General features: G+C 38.8%; 1 protein-coding gene across 1 annotated transcript in view; it reads left to right on the top strand.

Moving 5' to 3' along the window:
* Positions 1-15279, top strand: part of MAN2A1 (mannosidase alpha class 2A member 1) — a 206580-nt gene that overhangs the window by 169905 nt on the left and 21396 nt on the right. The window contains exons 17-19 of the mRNA XM_004706587.2: positions 1750-1883; positions 4807-4948; positions 7763-7896. Coding sequence (XP_004706644.1) covers positions 1750-1883; positions 4807-4948; positions 7763-7896 — 410 coding nt within the window. The remainder of the gene's footprint in view (positions 1-1749; positions 1884-4806; positions 4949-7762; positions 7897-15279) is intronic.

The raw sequence follows: 15279 nt of genomic DNA, 5'->3' as shown, positions 1-15279 counted from the left end.
CCCACCCCCACCCCCGCCTTTGGTGTTTGAAGCCTGGTCCCTTTGGCCCTTCATGATCACACATGTTGATGTGCTGCTTCCATGTGGGCTTTGTTGCTTCTGGGCTAGATGGCCCTAGCTACATGCTGTCACCTTCTGTAAGCCCTGGGGATTGTTCTTGGCTTCTAGAAAAAAAAGCCTGCCTTGCTCTGTTCTTTTCTTCATTTTTCTGTGTACAGCTCTCTGCTTTATAACAGTGGGAAGGTTGCTTTTGAGGTGTGTAACAAAAATAAAAACCACAGGTAAGTTTTTAAGGTTTTTTTGAGCCCTCAAAGCTTCGAGGTTCTGAAAAAAATAGGCCACCTTTCTGCTGACTACTTTCCAATTGCTCTATTTCTCAGACCTGTATGCTTTCTTATGCCCACTAGCTCTGAGTGTTGGGTTTCTTCTTAACTCCTTTCTCCATCTGTGAAATAAAGTCAAGGCTTCACTGAGGACCTGCAGATATAGTTAGGACAGAGGGACAGATAGAAACAAGTAATATTGTGTGTAGGCTTATCCCAAAATGTTTCTAGGACTTTTTTAGTGGTCTTTGGGTTTATATATCAAGGGGTAAAATGGATCACTCCATTAAAAGGAGTCCTAAGATCTATCAAGCTCAATTAAATGTGATTTAATATCTGGGGAGCTCCCCAGATTATACTTCACAAACCCTAATCTGGTAATGCCAATTTCAAGAATAAATTATCTCATAAAGTGACCTGTTTCTTTTCCTAGATATAGATGGTGAGCAGTAATAGACTGCCTGTTGAACTAGCAGTGTAAATTTTGGCGGTATCAGAATTTCTCGTATATAAGGAATTGGACGAGGATGGCTCTTTTAGGACATGGGGGTATGGAGGAGAGATGGACTGGGATTGACTGTTATAATTTAATTTTCTCTCTCCCTTCTAGAATTTAGCTAGACAACCATTTGCTGTTGTCTTTTTAAATTGTTCTATTATAATAAAAATATATGTGTGTGTGAGTCGTAAGTCAAAAAATGTTTACATGTGCAATTCAGTGGTACTGGTTAAATTCATTATTGGCATTGGCATGATCCCTTTCTAAATCACCCCACCACTTACCAGAAACTCATTGCCTCTAAGTAAAGCCACCCCTCTTTCTTCTTCCCTCTGTTCCCTGCTAACAGCTTACAAGATTTGGCCTCCATGCTCTCTCTAGTGTAGATATTCATGTTAGTGAGATGGCTAACTCACTTCACTCAGTTTTCCAGGTCCATCCTTGTTGTGGGCATTTATCAGGGCTTTCTTCCCCTTTATGATAGAGTAGTATTCCACTGTCCGTGTGCCCCACGTTTGCTGTTTCTGTTCACCTGTTGGTGATCAGTCAGCGGTTCCCACTGAAGGAAGCACTGCAGTGAACGTTGGTATCTGCACACTGCCGCTCGCTTCCCACCTAAGACTTCCCATCAGTTGCAGAATTCGCTTGGATGGCAGTGGGTGTGTTAGGTTTTGGTTTTCATACATTTCAGCCCAACTTCATTATCCTTTTGTTGAAATATATTGGCCCCTTACTAAGTGTTCTCCACCATCTCTTACTTAAAAAGATAGAGAACAAGAGAAAAGGTGAATTGTAACACCATTTCACATATGAAAGATGATAAAGATAATAAGTAGAAAACAAGAAAATGTATGAAACTCTGGGAGAAGTGTCATAGTCTATTTAAGGATTGTGGGCAAGTCAATGTGTTTTTGTTTTTTAATTTAGGAGTAGAAGGACAGTCTGTGGAAATTTCCAACATTGTGGATATCAGAAAAGAATACAACCGTGAGATTGCAATGAGAATCTCTTCTAACATCAACAGCCAAAATAGATTTTATACTGACCTGAATGGATACCAGGTAATTTCCCTTCGATATGTCAAAGTAATGGTTATATCATTATATAATTTTTTACTGGTAATAAGCCAGTTAATTTTGAGTGTTTAAAAATAAACACAATTAAGATTGAAAGTTTACTTTTAAAGTAAAACTGAATTTTAACTGAAAATTTTAGATTCGGTATTCAATCATAATTTCCAAAGTCAGATGAATATTTAATAGATCACTTGTGGAAGGCCTATTCATAACTCTTTCCCCCCCAGGGATAATTGGGCAACCATTATGTCTTTTAGATACTTTGATACTAAAAATACATGAGATTGTCTAATTGAAAGGAAGCATAATTAGGGATTAATGGATGAGTTTTTTTATTTACTTATAAGAAACCAACCTGTGAATATTTAGTTTATTCTATATATATTTTTAAATGTATGATCCGTTAATGGATTCTTTTAAATTTCTTTTTTTTTTAATTTCTTGAGAGTGCTTTTTCCACAAATTTTTTTTCATGTTGTCAATTATCAAGTTTAATAAATTTTTAGAGTTTTATTGGCATATATTTCACATGTCATGTAATTTATTTATATTATAAAGAGTTGTACCATCATCTCCACAATCAATTTTATAACATTTGCTTCTGTCTTGTACTCATTATAAACATTTCTCTACCTCTCCCCAATCACCCCTCCAGACTTCCCAAGAAACCATCTAGTCGCTCTAGCACTGTAGTCTCTATAGCACTATCTGGCTTGATATACAGAAAACATAAAATTCAGGGGAAAAAAACAAAAATGCTCCAATGCACTCTGCATGATAGTAAGGCTAGTCACATCCCTGGCCTACTGTCAGAGGGAATTCACCAGAGAAGCCATATGTGGGCCCTGCAAATGGATTTTGGGCTTCCACTGTCATCCATAGCCTTCTGCAAACTGGGTGTATACAATTGAAGCTCTGATACCATTCCTTTCTTTTGGTTTGAGTTTATCATTCACAATCCTTGGATCTCACCAGCTGTTGTGCTGATTGCTACCTAAAACTCAAAATTCAGAATGGAAGGCGTGGGTCGTATCTTTTAATAATTTTTAAAATATTGCTGTGTTTTTAAAACAGCATTTTAACCATTTCTGGCTATGAATAGAAATAATTTCATAACAGTTGTTTTTACTTGGTCTGATTTTCAGTGGATATGGATAGAAGGGATTGTGATCATTTTCTTTTCTATGATTTCCTCCAAAAGTTAAATTTAAACATTTTCCAAAGCGTAAAAATTACAGCACACATTTTGAACTAACACATTAATTCTACTACAGCTGTTTGGTTTTCAAATGAAACCCTGACTTTATGGTGATTCATTTTCCTGATGTATGAAAGAAAGTCTTTTCTGAAATTCTACAGAAGCAATTATTTTCATGTGTGGGCGTATACATGAATGAAAAAAACTTAGTTAAAATGAATAGTGGAAAATGTGAATATTCTTTTCAAAGACTGAGCATTTGAATAAATAGGAAAATATTATTTTTAAGTCTACTGAGTCTTTAAAAATAAACTATTTTTAAGCTTTTGAAAGTGGCAATTGGGTAAGAGTAAAAATCTAGAGCCATGGGTTCGGGGCAGCAATATGATTATGGCAATTTAAATGTCTTTTTCAGAAGGAGATTATTAGTTCATTAACCATGTAAGGGACAAGATGGAAAAGAAGATACAGGGAATTCTGTGTTTAAATATAGTTTTAAATGTTTTTCTTTTTCTTTCTTTTTTTGTTCCTTGTAAGCTAAGGCACACAGTAAGTGTGTAGGTTTGGTATGAAAGTTCAAGATCAAAATTATGAATTATCTAGTACTATACATGACATAGTGGGAACTCCATGTTAGCTATTGTATCACTTTTATGTTTTTTGTTTTGAGTTTCTTGGTAAACTTTTACGAGAGTGAACACTGTACATGGATAATTCACTAACATCAATTATATTTATCATGTTGTTCAACTGTTATCCTTATCCAATCACACATATTTCCATCACCATTAACAGAAGCTCAGTGTCCCCTAAGCACTATGTATTCCTTGGAATTTTTAAGTGGGATGAATTAAGATTCCCTGGTAACAAGGAAGCCTTGGTGCTGTTAGTGGGTTACCTGTTGGGCTGCTAATGGTAAGGTCAGCAGTTCTAAACCACCAGTCACTCTACATAAGAAAGAAAAGCATCTTGCAAAACCACAGGAGCAGTTCCCCTCTGTACTTATGGTCACTACAAGTCTGGGTCAGTGAGATAACAAAATCTGTTCCAGTTTCCTCAGAGAGTTAACAAGGTCACTTTGACCTGGACTTGCATTAGGACACTTTCAAAATCTAAAGAAAGTAAAAATTGTATTTCATACACTCAAGTTTTAAATGTAGAGAGACTGTAATGTAGAATCTGCTTTGAAACAAAACAAGAAGAGTAATAGCATTGAATGGTTTTTCAAAACAAATATGCATTTGATTAGAATGCTAGAGGATTTGGTGGTGAGATCTGTGATAATGTATTAAAAGTGACTCTTTCGAGTATTATAAGAGATTTCTTGAAAGGGGATAGAAAGCTATTATACTTAGCATTCATTACCAAAGCAGTGTGGTAGACTTAGATGAGAAATGAATACTTAATACCTTTATAATTTGTTTTATGCAAATATTGGAGAGCTAGACGACTTTTTTATTAAGCATTTTTATTTTGAATTTAAAGAGCATTGTTTTTTAAAGATCTTAAAGTTTGCTTTCTCACTTAAATCTGAGATCCTCATGGTTTTTTTTCGTATGTTACTTTTAAATTATCTCCTTCCTTGAGCAACAAAGGAAACGACTTTTTTCTTCTTTGTCGGAGGGTGAGTATTCATAGTCAGTACTAATTTGTCTATGGAAGTGTTAATTGATTTTGTTTTTTTAATAAGAGAATTCTTTGGTCTTCCAGATTCAACCCAGAATGACAATGAGCAAACTGCCTCTTCAAGCAAATGTGTACCCCATGACTACAATGGCTTACATCCAGGACACTGAGCATCGGTTGACACTTCACTCTGCTCAGTCTTTAGGTGTTTCAAGTTTGAAAAGTGGTATGTGTTGTTTCCATTTTTTATGCTCTGTAAGGTTTCAGTTCCAATTTTAAAGTTTTTCTACTGATCAAAATGTACGATTATCGTTTTCTGTCAATAGCTTCACTGTCTCCTTTCCAGCAGCCTGGAATTAATTGATTTGAGGTTTTGTGAGACAACATAAAATGATCCGTTTCTTCAACCTTCAGATGGAGAACAACTCCATGCCACATGAAACAATTTTTTCTTCTCATGATAGTGGCTATGTATTAGGGCCCTTGTGATTGCCTTAACTTGACAGATGCAGAAAGTAACCTCTGAGCATTTGGATTATTGTCCAGATGTGCAAACTTGGGATGTTTCAATTCATACTTGGGTTTTTCTCTAAATTATGGTCTCTTTATTGCACCACCACCGAAAAAGGAAGAAATGGATGATAGAGCCATGGGCTAAAGAGCGAACGAACAGACATGGGTTATCTCCCTGCCATTGAGTCAGTGCTGACTCATAGTGACCCCTGTGAGTTTCCGAGACTGGAACAGTTTACAGGAGTAGAAAGCCCAGGCTTCCTCCTGAGGAGCTGCTGGTGGCTTCCAACTACCGACCATGTGGATAGCAACCCAATGCAGATTATAGGGGTCCAAAAGATAGAAAGATTAGGGGGTAGACGGACTCTGTTAGTTTTTCTGTTGGGACGCTACTAACCTTTCTAATAAATACATTTATTTTTGCATTTAGCTTTTTATATTGGCTATCAATTATATCGTGGGAGAAAAATGGGGCTTTCTATTCCCGTAAAGTTACAGTCATGGAAACCCACACAGAGACATTTCTACCCTGTCCAGTTGGGCCGCTATGAGTTGGATCGACTTGATGACAGTGAGTGAGGGAATGCTCATTAATATGTCTCCCGCTGTGCTCTTTCCCTAAAATACTGAGTTACTAAGTTAATCTCTAAAAGAGCCAAAAACCAAATTCACTGCCAGCGAGTTGATGCTTACTCATTGGTATGGTTCTCCATTTACCGCGGGGCAGCCACTACTTACTGCTGACTAACTGTGGGCCCAATTTTTCAAAAAGAATCAGAACAGCTTGAATGTAATATGAAGTCTTCCAATGTGAAAGTTTTGGCATAATCTTTTGAAAAACATAAAGCATCATTGTGCCAGATGAAATTCTTGAATCACCCATTTTAAAGTTCTGCCTTACATTCATCGAGTTATACTCTGGATGCGAGATTCGGTGGATGACAAACCCAGCTGTATTCTCTCCTTTCTCAGAATGAGATGAGTTGAGAAATAAAACCCTGCCTGTGCTGTGGGCATTATAGGTACACACATAAAAACAATTGGAGTACAGTTTAGGAAACTGGTGTCATTGTGTGTCGTGTGAACTACCATTTGAAGTCAAAGAGAAAAAGAGCTAGAAGATATTGGTAAGTGAATTTAAGTGTGAAGTGATGAAGCTCCAGATAAGTTATGGGGCATTTGGTCCCAGTGCCTGGGGAGTGAGGTCAGAGCAGTTGGCTTTTAAAACCTGGATGTTGGATAGAGTAACAACAGCGGGGGCATGATAAGAAAATTGTAATCAAGTAATTTTATATACTGGATACCTCAACGGAGAAGACAGAAACTAAATAGACTGTTTAACTATGTATCAGTACTATTACAAAAATATTGTATGCTACCTATTTCCATTTTAGGCCAAATGATCATTTAATAATAAAACATTTGAATGAATAACTGTTTGTTTGTTGAGCATATCTAACTTTGTAATTCTTACTTGAGCACAATCTTAAGTGCATACATAGGGTTTTAAAATATCTAATATTATAGCCTAATCAGCCTACAATGCAAACTGGAAGATAGAGTACTACATAGTAAATGAAGGGATCAACTGTGACTCCAGGAAACAGACAGTGGAGATGACAGTACTAAGCAGAGAAGGGAGTACAGGGTGTCTCCAAATTCCAGGGATATATAGAGAAATGCCATATATCAAGTAAACAGCATTTCACTTTTAAATCCATTTAGGATCCTACCTTCCTGCCATCAAGTCACTTCTGACTCATAGTGACCCTGTCTCATTCACTGCCATCAAGTTCATTCTGGCTCATAGCTTCCCTCTACAGTAGGACAGAGTAGAACTGCCCCTCTGGGTTTCTGAAACGGTAAATCTTTATGGGAGTAGATAGCTTCATCTTTCTCCTGTGGAATGGCTGGTGATTTTGAACTGCTGACCTTGAGGTTAGCAGCCTGATGTTTAACCCACTACACCACCAGGACTTCCTAGTAACCCTATATATCTATATTTATCTTATTACTCCTTGTGCGATGTGCATTTTCTAATGAACTTCATGAAATGCTACTTCTAAAAGTTGTGGTGAGGATTGTATAACTCTTCTTTATATGATTGAACTATTGAATTGTATGTTATATGCATTATATGCCAATAAAACTGTTGGGGGAAAGAATGAAATGTTACCATTTTAAAAATTCTAGTACTTAAAATTTACTCAGAGATTGCTTTCTTTTTTTAAGTTCCATTTTAGTTTTCATCTTTGGTCCCATTTTTAAAACTTCAAATCTGATATTGTTGAGTATTAATAAAGAAAAGCAGAAATACATTCCTGTTTCATGAGCTTACCCTGGCTGCTTCAAACTTTTATCGGGAATGATCTCATGCTACATTGGGTTGTGTAAATCTATCTCCTTGGCTCGATGTGAAGCTAATTAACCTCAATGAGCTTTTGTATTAAATAATTTATGTGAATATTTGTATTACTATTTGTATTAAAAGTGGACCGGCTTTGTTGCTTGCTGGCTTGTTTTCCAGGTCGGATTGAAGTTATCATGGATCGGAGACTCATGCAAGATGATAATCGTGGCCTTGGGCAAGGTGTTCATGATAACAAGATTACAGCCAATTTATTTAGACTACTACTAGAAAAAAGAAGTGTTGCTAACATGGTAGGAATACACATAGCTTCTGTGTGGGTGATGTTTGTTGATTGATCTCCAAAATTTGAGATTAGAGTTTGCCACCTTTTTTATTTAACAATTTCTGCTTTTGATATATGCTTATAATAAATGTAGCCAATCATCATAGAAGGTGGACTTCTGTTTTCTATATCTTGTGTGAGTGTTATTTGGGTTATTTGTTTTATTTATTTACTTTTGTACTTTAGTTTTATCGTGTAGCTTTTTTTTTTAAAAAGGTCATGTAATCAGTTTGGGTGAAATGTTTTCAAATTATGTTGAAAGAAATTAGAGTAAAAGAATGTGACATGATTACACACTTAAGAGATTAATTAGTGAAAATTTTTTGAAACTGTAGTACTTATTTTGATCTTGGATTCATCAGCTGAAGATGCGATTACTATCCTGTCTTCCTGATTTTAAATTTTCATTCCTCAGAGTGAAAATTTGATACATTCTTTTAAGCAGTCTGGCAAAAGCCCACCTAAACCTCAAGCAGCCTGACAATGTGCTTAATTCAGGTAGCAAAAAGTCATCCTCAGTCCCCCGGAAGTCACTGGCCACCAACCAGCCGACCTTAGGTGGAGCTCAGTGGAGCCCCGTGTCTGTTTACTTTACTCCCTGTTTCCATACTGACCTTTTCAATTCTGCTATGCCTTTCCACAGTGACCTCCCCTCCGAATAGTCACCTACTATTTCACCTTGGCCTTCTTCCCTCCTGGTGTAATAGAGAAGTTCATCTTCCTTTGCTCTTAGGTCATCCCTTGCACTCGCCCTAAGTCCAGGGAGACTCGTGTAAAGAAAGAGCTTTATATACAAGAGCAGTTGAATATTGAGAAAACCTCCCAGCCCAGTCCAGACCAAGTCTGTAAGTCTGATACTAACCCATATGTCCAATACCAATCTGTAAGGTCCTCTTCAGACTGACGAAACACATGCAATGACGCCGAATACAGGAAAATTACAGTGGGTTGGCAGTATTGTGGATCCAGTGTCATTGTAAGCATCTCAGCACTAGTTCCTTCATCTCCCAGGGCTGCATCAGGGTAGCTTCATGTGGCTCCTCTTCAGAAATGTCTCGCAGGGAGTGAGCGTTGTCAGTAGAGAGTCTCCAAAGGCATGAGCAGAAGAGAGTGTGTGTCTCCCTGCCTCCAAGGAGGATTTACAGGAGTCCCCAGAATCCTCAGGAGAAGGCCATGCCCACACTGAGGCCTCATTGGCTAAATCCTGGTTGATAGTCTAGACTCCACTCCTGCGCTCTTAATCCTCAAATTGACACCAGATTATGTAACTACCGCATACCCCTTTATTTTCCTCACAAACCTTTCATTATTAATCCTAACTCCTTTTCCCCTTCCACATCCTTCATAACATAGATGCACCTTTCCATAGAGCCTTTCCGTTGCCTTTTAAACATTCTCTGTGGTCTCTTATTGAAAATAACCCTCACATCCACTTGCATTCTTGTTTCCCCTACACTACTACCCTCTCTCTGCTACCTTCTAAAGCCAGAGTTTATGAAATGAGCTAATTTCACCATTTGCCTCTCACGCTCAATTCATTTCAGTCTGGCTTTGTTCTCCCTCACTGGGTCCGTGGACATTTTAGTGTTATCTCACATAACGTTTTCCAGCAGCTTTCCATGCCGTGGAAGCTTCCACGGTACCTCTCCTGGCTTTCCTCCTTCCTTTTTGACATCTTTCTCCGTCTCTTAGTTCATTAAATATGGGAGTCCTCAAGGCTAAGACCCAGGCGTTCTTATTTCCTCATTTTATGTACTCTCCCCCAACAATCGCTTCCTCTCTTAAGACTTTCATGACTGTTTCTACACCAATGAAACCCACAGTGGATATGTCCAGCTTGGCCTCATGTCTCATCTCCCTACCTATCTTCGAATTACTTCCTCACATTTCTTTCTGTTTCTGTCAAGGGCACCTTCAGGACATCGACCACGTTTAAGATACCATGGTCTTTATTCGACCTCAATTTGGCCCTTTTGATTATTTCCTCACTTGGCTACTGGCATTTGAATCCAGTGCCAAATGAGATGCCTAGGAGGCATCCCTGATAAATAACTTCTCCCTCTCCAGTCATGACCTGCACCTCTGTGTCTCAGCGAAATATTTCATACCTGTAGACTTCTTTACCTCCACCACTTTTGTCTGAACTCAAATCATGTGGTTCCTGGCTCACGGCTGTACATCCATTCTGCTCTTCTCTTGCGGTGATATCTGTTCTCAACCCAGAAAGCAGAGTGATGTGTTTTTTCAAAACTGGATCTGACCTTATTGCCCCTCTTGCTTAAGTTCTCTGATGACATATCATTGCTGTCAGCATAAAAGCCAAAGTCCTTACCATGAGCCACAGATTCGCTTGCGATTCAGGCCTTGCATCACCTAGCATGCCTCTCCAGCTCTCTCTGCACAGGACTCACAGGATTTCTTTCCATCCACTGTGATCTCCCACTTAGAGCCTATCTGCACAGGCCTGTTCCTCCTCTTTGCTCAGATTGGGACTCATACTGTCACCGGCTTCTCCCTGGCCAGGTCACATTCCCTTCTCCTGTGTTCCAGCAGAACCATGTATCATCTCTCCCTATCTGAGTGTGTATTTACTTAAATGGCCTGAGAGTTGTTAGCTAGCCTACCGTTGAGTTGTTTGTGCTTCATCACAACCTCATGTATAACAGAACAAAATGTGGACTTATCCAGCTTCATCCTCACACTCATTAGCAAGCTCAAATCTGTCACTGAGGATAGTATGCTGGTCCATCTCACTTATGGTCTCCCTTGCCCTTCTGGGCTGTTGACTTCATCAAGCACAATTTCTTCCTCTGTCGATTGATCCTCCCTGATGATGTATCCAAGACTAGCAATTCAGGCATGTCCTGTTGTGCCCTATGAAGATTTGATTGACCAGTTTTTAGAATAAGATCTATTGATTGACCAGTTTTTAAAATAAGATCTATAAGGTTTTTTTGTTAGTCACTCTTAGCCTAAAAGCTCTGCTGAAACCTGTCCACCATGAGCAACCCTGCTGGCATTTAAAATACTAGGGCTATGCTTCTCTGTGCTTTAGACTGTTCATGGCAGAGAAATCCCACATGTATGCTATAGAGGGGGAAACACAAATGAGTCAATGATTGGCCTAAGGCCATGCTTTGTATCAATGAAATAGTTTATATAAGGATTAAGATAAGATAGCTAAAGATTGAACTTGACTTTTTAAGAATTGAGCTTAGGATCTATCTGTACTATTATTTTCTGCCTGTTATTGATATAACGATTGATAGAAATTATTATTGGGAATTAAAAATAGTTTTAAGCCTCTTTGCTGTAAGCCATTAAATTTGGATCTTTAGATGGGTGTATGACATGCCTACAAAGAAGGTTCTGGAGGAAAAAAAACCCACCCAAGGCTTTGGAATAATCAGAACATTTGCATTTGAAGAGACTTGCCCTAGGTGGCTATTGACAGACTGAGAAGACCAGAAAAAAAAGGGCCCCATTGGCTTTTTGAATATTGAACTAATCAGTTGTCTGAAGGTAGAAAACGTTGGAGCCCTGGAGGAACTCTCCTCTCTAGGACTGAAGGTTAAAGGGAGCCTGCAGGCAGCCTGAAATGCTGCTAGGTGACCCTGGATCCATTTGTTCAGTGGAAGTGAGAAACGTAGCAATGGAGTGATGAGATGGGTTGAGTCTGGCCACTGAGACCTGTGGACCTGATTCACAGGGACTAAGAGGAGAAGATGAGAATGGGTTGGCTCGTCTAAAGTTCATGACCTGCCCCCAGGGTCCTAGGGTTGTTGAGAATTTGTGGCGGGACATGAAGCAACCAATGTGCACCTAAGGCTAAGTGAGGGGACCCACATTGAGGTGACCAGAGCCCAACCAGATGAAGATGAGATTTTTGAGCCTGTGAATTGGTACATATTGCTGACTGTAGGGACAGCCTGTCCTGATTGATTTGACTTTGCTTCTGGATGCAGCCAACACAAGATTCCAACTGGAATGAAGATTCTTCACATCAAAGAATATTCTTCTCTCTTCAGAGCACTGGGTTGATATAAGTGAGTAGTATGGAAAGTGGAAACCCAAAATTGGGGATAAAGGCATGAAGTGGCTGCCTTACAAACATTCATAGGTGGGAGATTATGTTCATAGGATTATAGGATTATGGTATAGGTGTCTCTTAGCTGCAATTGTTAGGCATAGGATATTTTGTTCACTTGCGGAATATTATGTTTAAATGAGGCTTACCCATTTTGAGTTGTATGCATTTTAGTTTTATCATGTTATACAAATATGACTTTACTATTTTGTGTAAGAATTATGTATGGCTAAAGAGTTTTGTAAAAATGTCAACTTGACAAGATGGTCTGTGGGAGTTATATAATTTCATGTCGACTTGATAAATAGAATAAAGGGATGGAGTCGAGCCAGGTCACAGCTTCTCTTCCTCCCTGGAGGGCAGGACACACACTCTACAGACACACACTCTCTCAGCTTTACCATCTATTGGAGGAGTCAAGTGGAAATTCGCCAGAGCCTGAGATGCTTCTACCGCTACTGGATCAACAACACTTTGCACCCAACAGCCTGTGATCTTCCTGCATTCAGCATCATTGCATGTGCTGGGTCAGTCTGAAGAGGGACTTGTAGACTAGTATAGGACATATGGGCTAATAACAGACATATAAACTTGATCTGAACTGGGCTGGGATGTTTTCTTAATATATAATTACCCTTTGATATAAAACCCTCTCTTACACAAATATGAGTGTCTCTGAATTTGATTCTCTAGTTAATCCAGACTAACACAGAAGGCGATTAGGTTATTTTGTAAGAAAAATTAAATGCATAGCTTTGAAAAATACTCCATTTTGGGGGGGTACTCCCATACTCACTACACTTATTTCTCACTCCTGTGTCTTCCAGGAAGTCATGTGTATGTTCTATTCCCCTGCTAAATTCCAAGGACTGTCTCCTTTTTTCACGTGTGCTTCATGGGCCTCCTAGCCTAAGACAGACATTCCTTTATATTCTGGTGATAAGACAGAGTTGATTAAATAAAATACCAACAACTCATTAAAACAAGGAATTCTTGTAATATCTAGATTACTTTAGGAAAAACATTTTAATAGCCATTTTAGATAATAAAATTAATATGTGTTCTGTGTATCAAGTTTTAAATCAATTACTAACAAAGTACCTTAGTTTTAAGGCTGAAAATACGTAGGAAAATCATTGCATGCTGGCAATTACTGTCTGGTTTCTCCTGAATGTCTGGCTTATATGACTCTCTCCATATTTAGAGACTAATCTATAAAACTTCTATAAAATATGGCTATAAAACTGTTCATGTCAAATCTGTAAAGCTTTCCCTTAGAAGTCAAACAATTTGCATATTCCCAGTTAAAACTCCTTGGGTAGGAATTTATTTAAATTGGATCCAATCTCCTTATTACGTTGTGTTTGTCAAGTTTTTCTTTCACTCAACTATAGATTCTTGGGCTTAAATCAGTAATTTCTTTTAAATTAAAAAATTGAACTGGAGAAGATACAATTTAATCTCTGGTGGTATTAATAAAAGCAGTATTTGATAAAGAAGTGTTACTGCATATCATGCCATATAATTTTCTTAGATGTTTGATTTCCATTCTGACTTTTAAAATATCGCCGGTGGAAACTGAGATGGAGAGAAGAGGCCTCTAGTCCAGGCTTCCTGTAGATGGTAAAATAACGCCTGTCAGAGCCTCAGATCAAGAACCCTTGGTGACTGACTGCATGCAAGTGTGCCCTCCGCCCCTTGTTCTACAGGGAGGGGCTGAGAAGAAGACCAAATGATCATCCCTGAGGGAGATGTGGATCCCCAGTTGAGGCAAGAAGTTGACTGCCTCTTAATGATTCTAAGTACCAGTGGAAGATGGATAGATAGTCTCTTTGACATGACGCCTTTGTAAATTTTGTTTCTTTAGCCTTTGAGCCCACCTGCGCTAGTGTTCAATTTAGTTAAAGGGGACATTGAGCAAGGAATGAGAAGCCCCTGGGTTTAGTTCAAGTGTTAGAATTGTGTCATTTTACTCAGTATCCCAGTTCTTTACATACTGGGAAGCTTCAAAATGCTCGTGGAAAAGTGAAATTACAAGATACTGGAATTTTTCCATGAGCCTTTTGAGGCTCCTTTGTACATTTAAGGAGGGGAAGTTGGGAAAGATCCAATCCAAGAGCAGTCAGGATAGTGATGACGTGGGAGAGCCCTGTGTAGCCCAGGAAGGTCTATAGGGAACTGAGGACACATATCCCACCTAGGACCAGGCAACAGCTCCACACCGGTCGGTGGCTCCTCTCACAATTGCGGTTTTGCTTTTGCTTTTTTTGTTTTGCTTTGCTTTTCTGCTGCTGGGTTTTTGGGGGGGTTGGGGGTGGGGGTGGGGCGGGTGTCAGTTAAATATCCTGATTTTCCTCTTAACTTGAAAAGGTTAGACGTAAAAGCCACTTTGTAATACCATGGAGCCCTACCATAGCTTATCTCTCAGCCACATTTGGCCCACAGGTCACCAGTTCTCAAGTCTTGCTTTCATGATAATTCTCTCTAAAAGTTATGATTTATTTCTGATTTTACTATTTTCTCACCTTCTCCCTCTCCTCTTTTCTCCCTGACCATACCCCTGGTAGTACTTAGTGTTCATTTATCTATATTGCATCAGCTTATTAATTTAATAGATTTAAATTTGATAAACATTTATCACGTTCCTGCTATGTGTCACGTCATCCTAAATACTAGTGATCTAAAAAAAAAGGAAGGAAAAATGATCATAAGTATATACTTAAGTATATAATTTAGCAAATAGTGATGTCAGTGATCAAGAAGTTTTTGATGTTGAAGGGGAAATTACCTGGAAAATCAGCTTAATAAATAACATCAGGGCTACTGGTGGCCAGAAATTCTGATGTAAGGAATAAGGGCTAGGACCAAATGGATAATGTGTTAGTCTGGGTTGACAAGAGAAACAATTCATTGACACTCAGATATGTGTAAAGGAGAACTTTATATCAAGAAGTAATTATGCATCAGTAAAACAGCCCAGCCCAGTCCAGGTCAAGTCCTTAAGTCGGATAGTGCCCATGAATTCCTCTTCAGATAAACAGCACATGCAATGATGCCGAATGCAGGAAGATCACAGGCCGGTGGGTGAAAAGTCGTGTGGATCCATTGGCAGTGGAAGCATCTCAGCACTGGTGTTGGTCTCTGTAAGGTAGTCGAGAGGCGCCAGAAACCAAATCAGTCAAATTAGAACAAACGGGCTTTATTAGGGAGAAAAACCCAGCCTGGGCGAAGTCCCACAGTCCACAATGTCTGTGCTGGGGGAGT

This window comes from Echinops telfairi, unplaced genomic scaffold (genome assembly GCF_000313985.2).
Source record: "Echinops telfairi isolate 266 unplaced genomic scaffold, ASM31398v2 ScPeMD7_7469;HRSCAF=8507_1, whole genome shotgun sequence".
Taxonomy (NCBI): domain Eukaryota; kingdom Metazoa; phylum Chordata; class Mammalia; order Afrosoricida; family Tenrecidae; genus Echinops; species Echinops telfairi.
The sequence above is the reverse complement of the archived record's forward strand: the minus strand, read 5'-3'. Positions and strand labels throughout refer to the sequence as shown.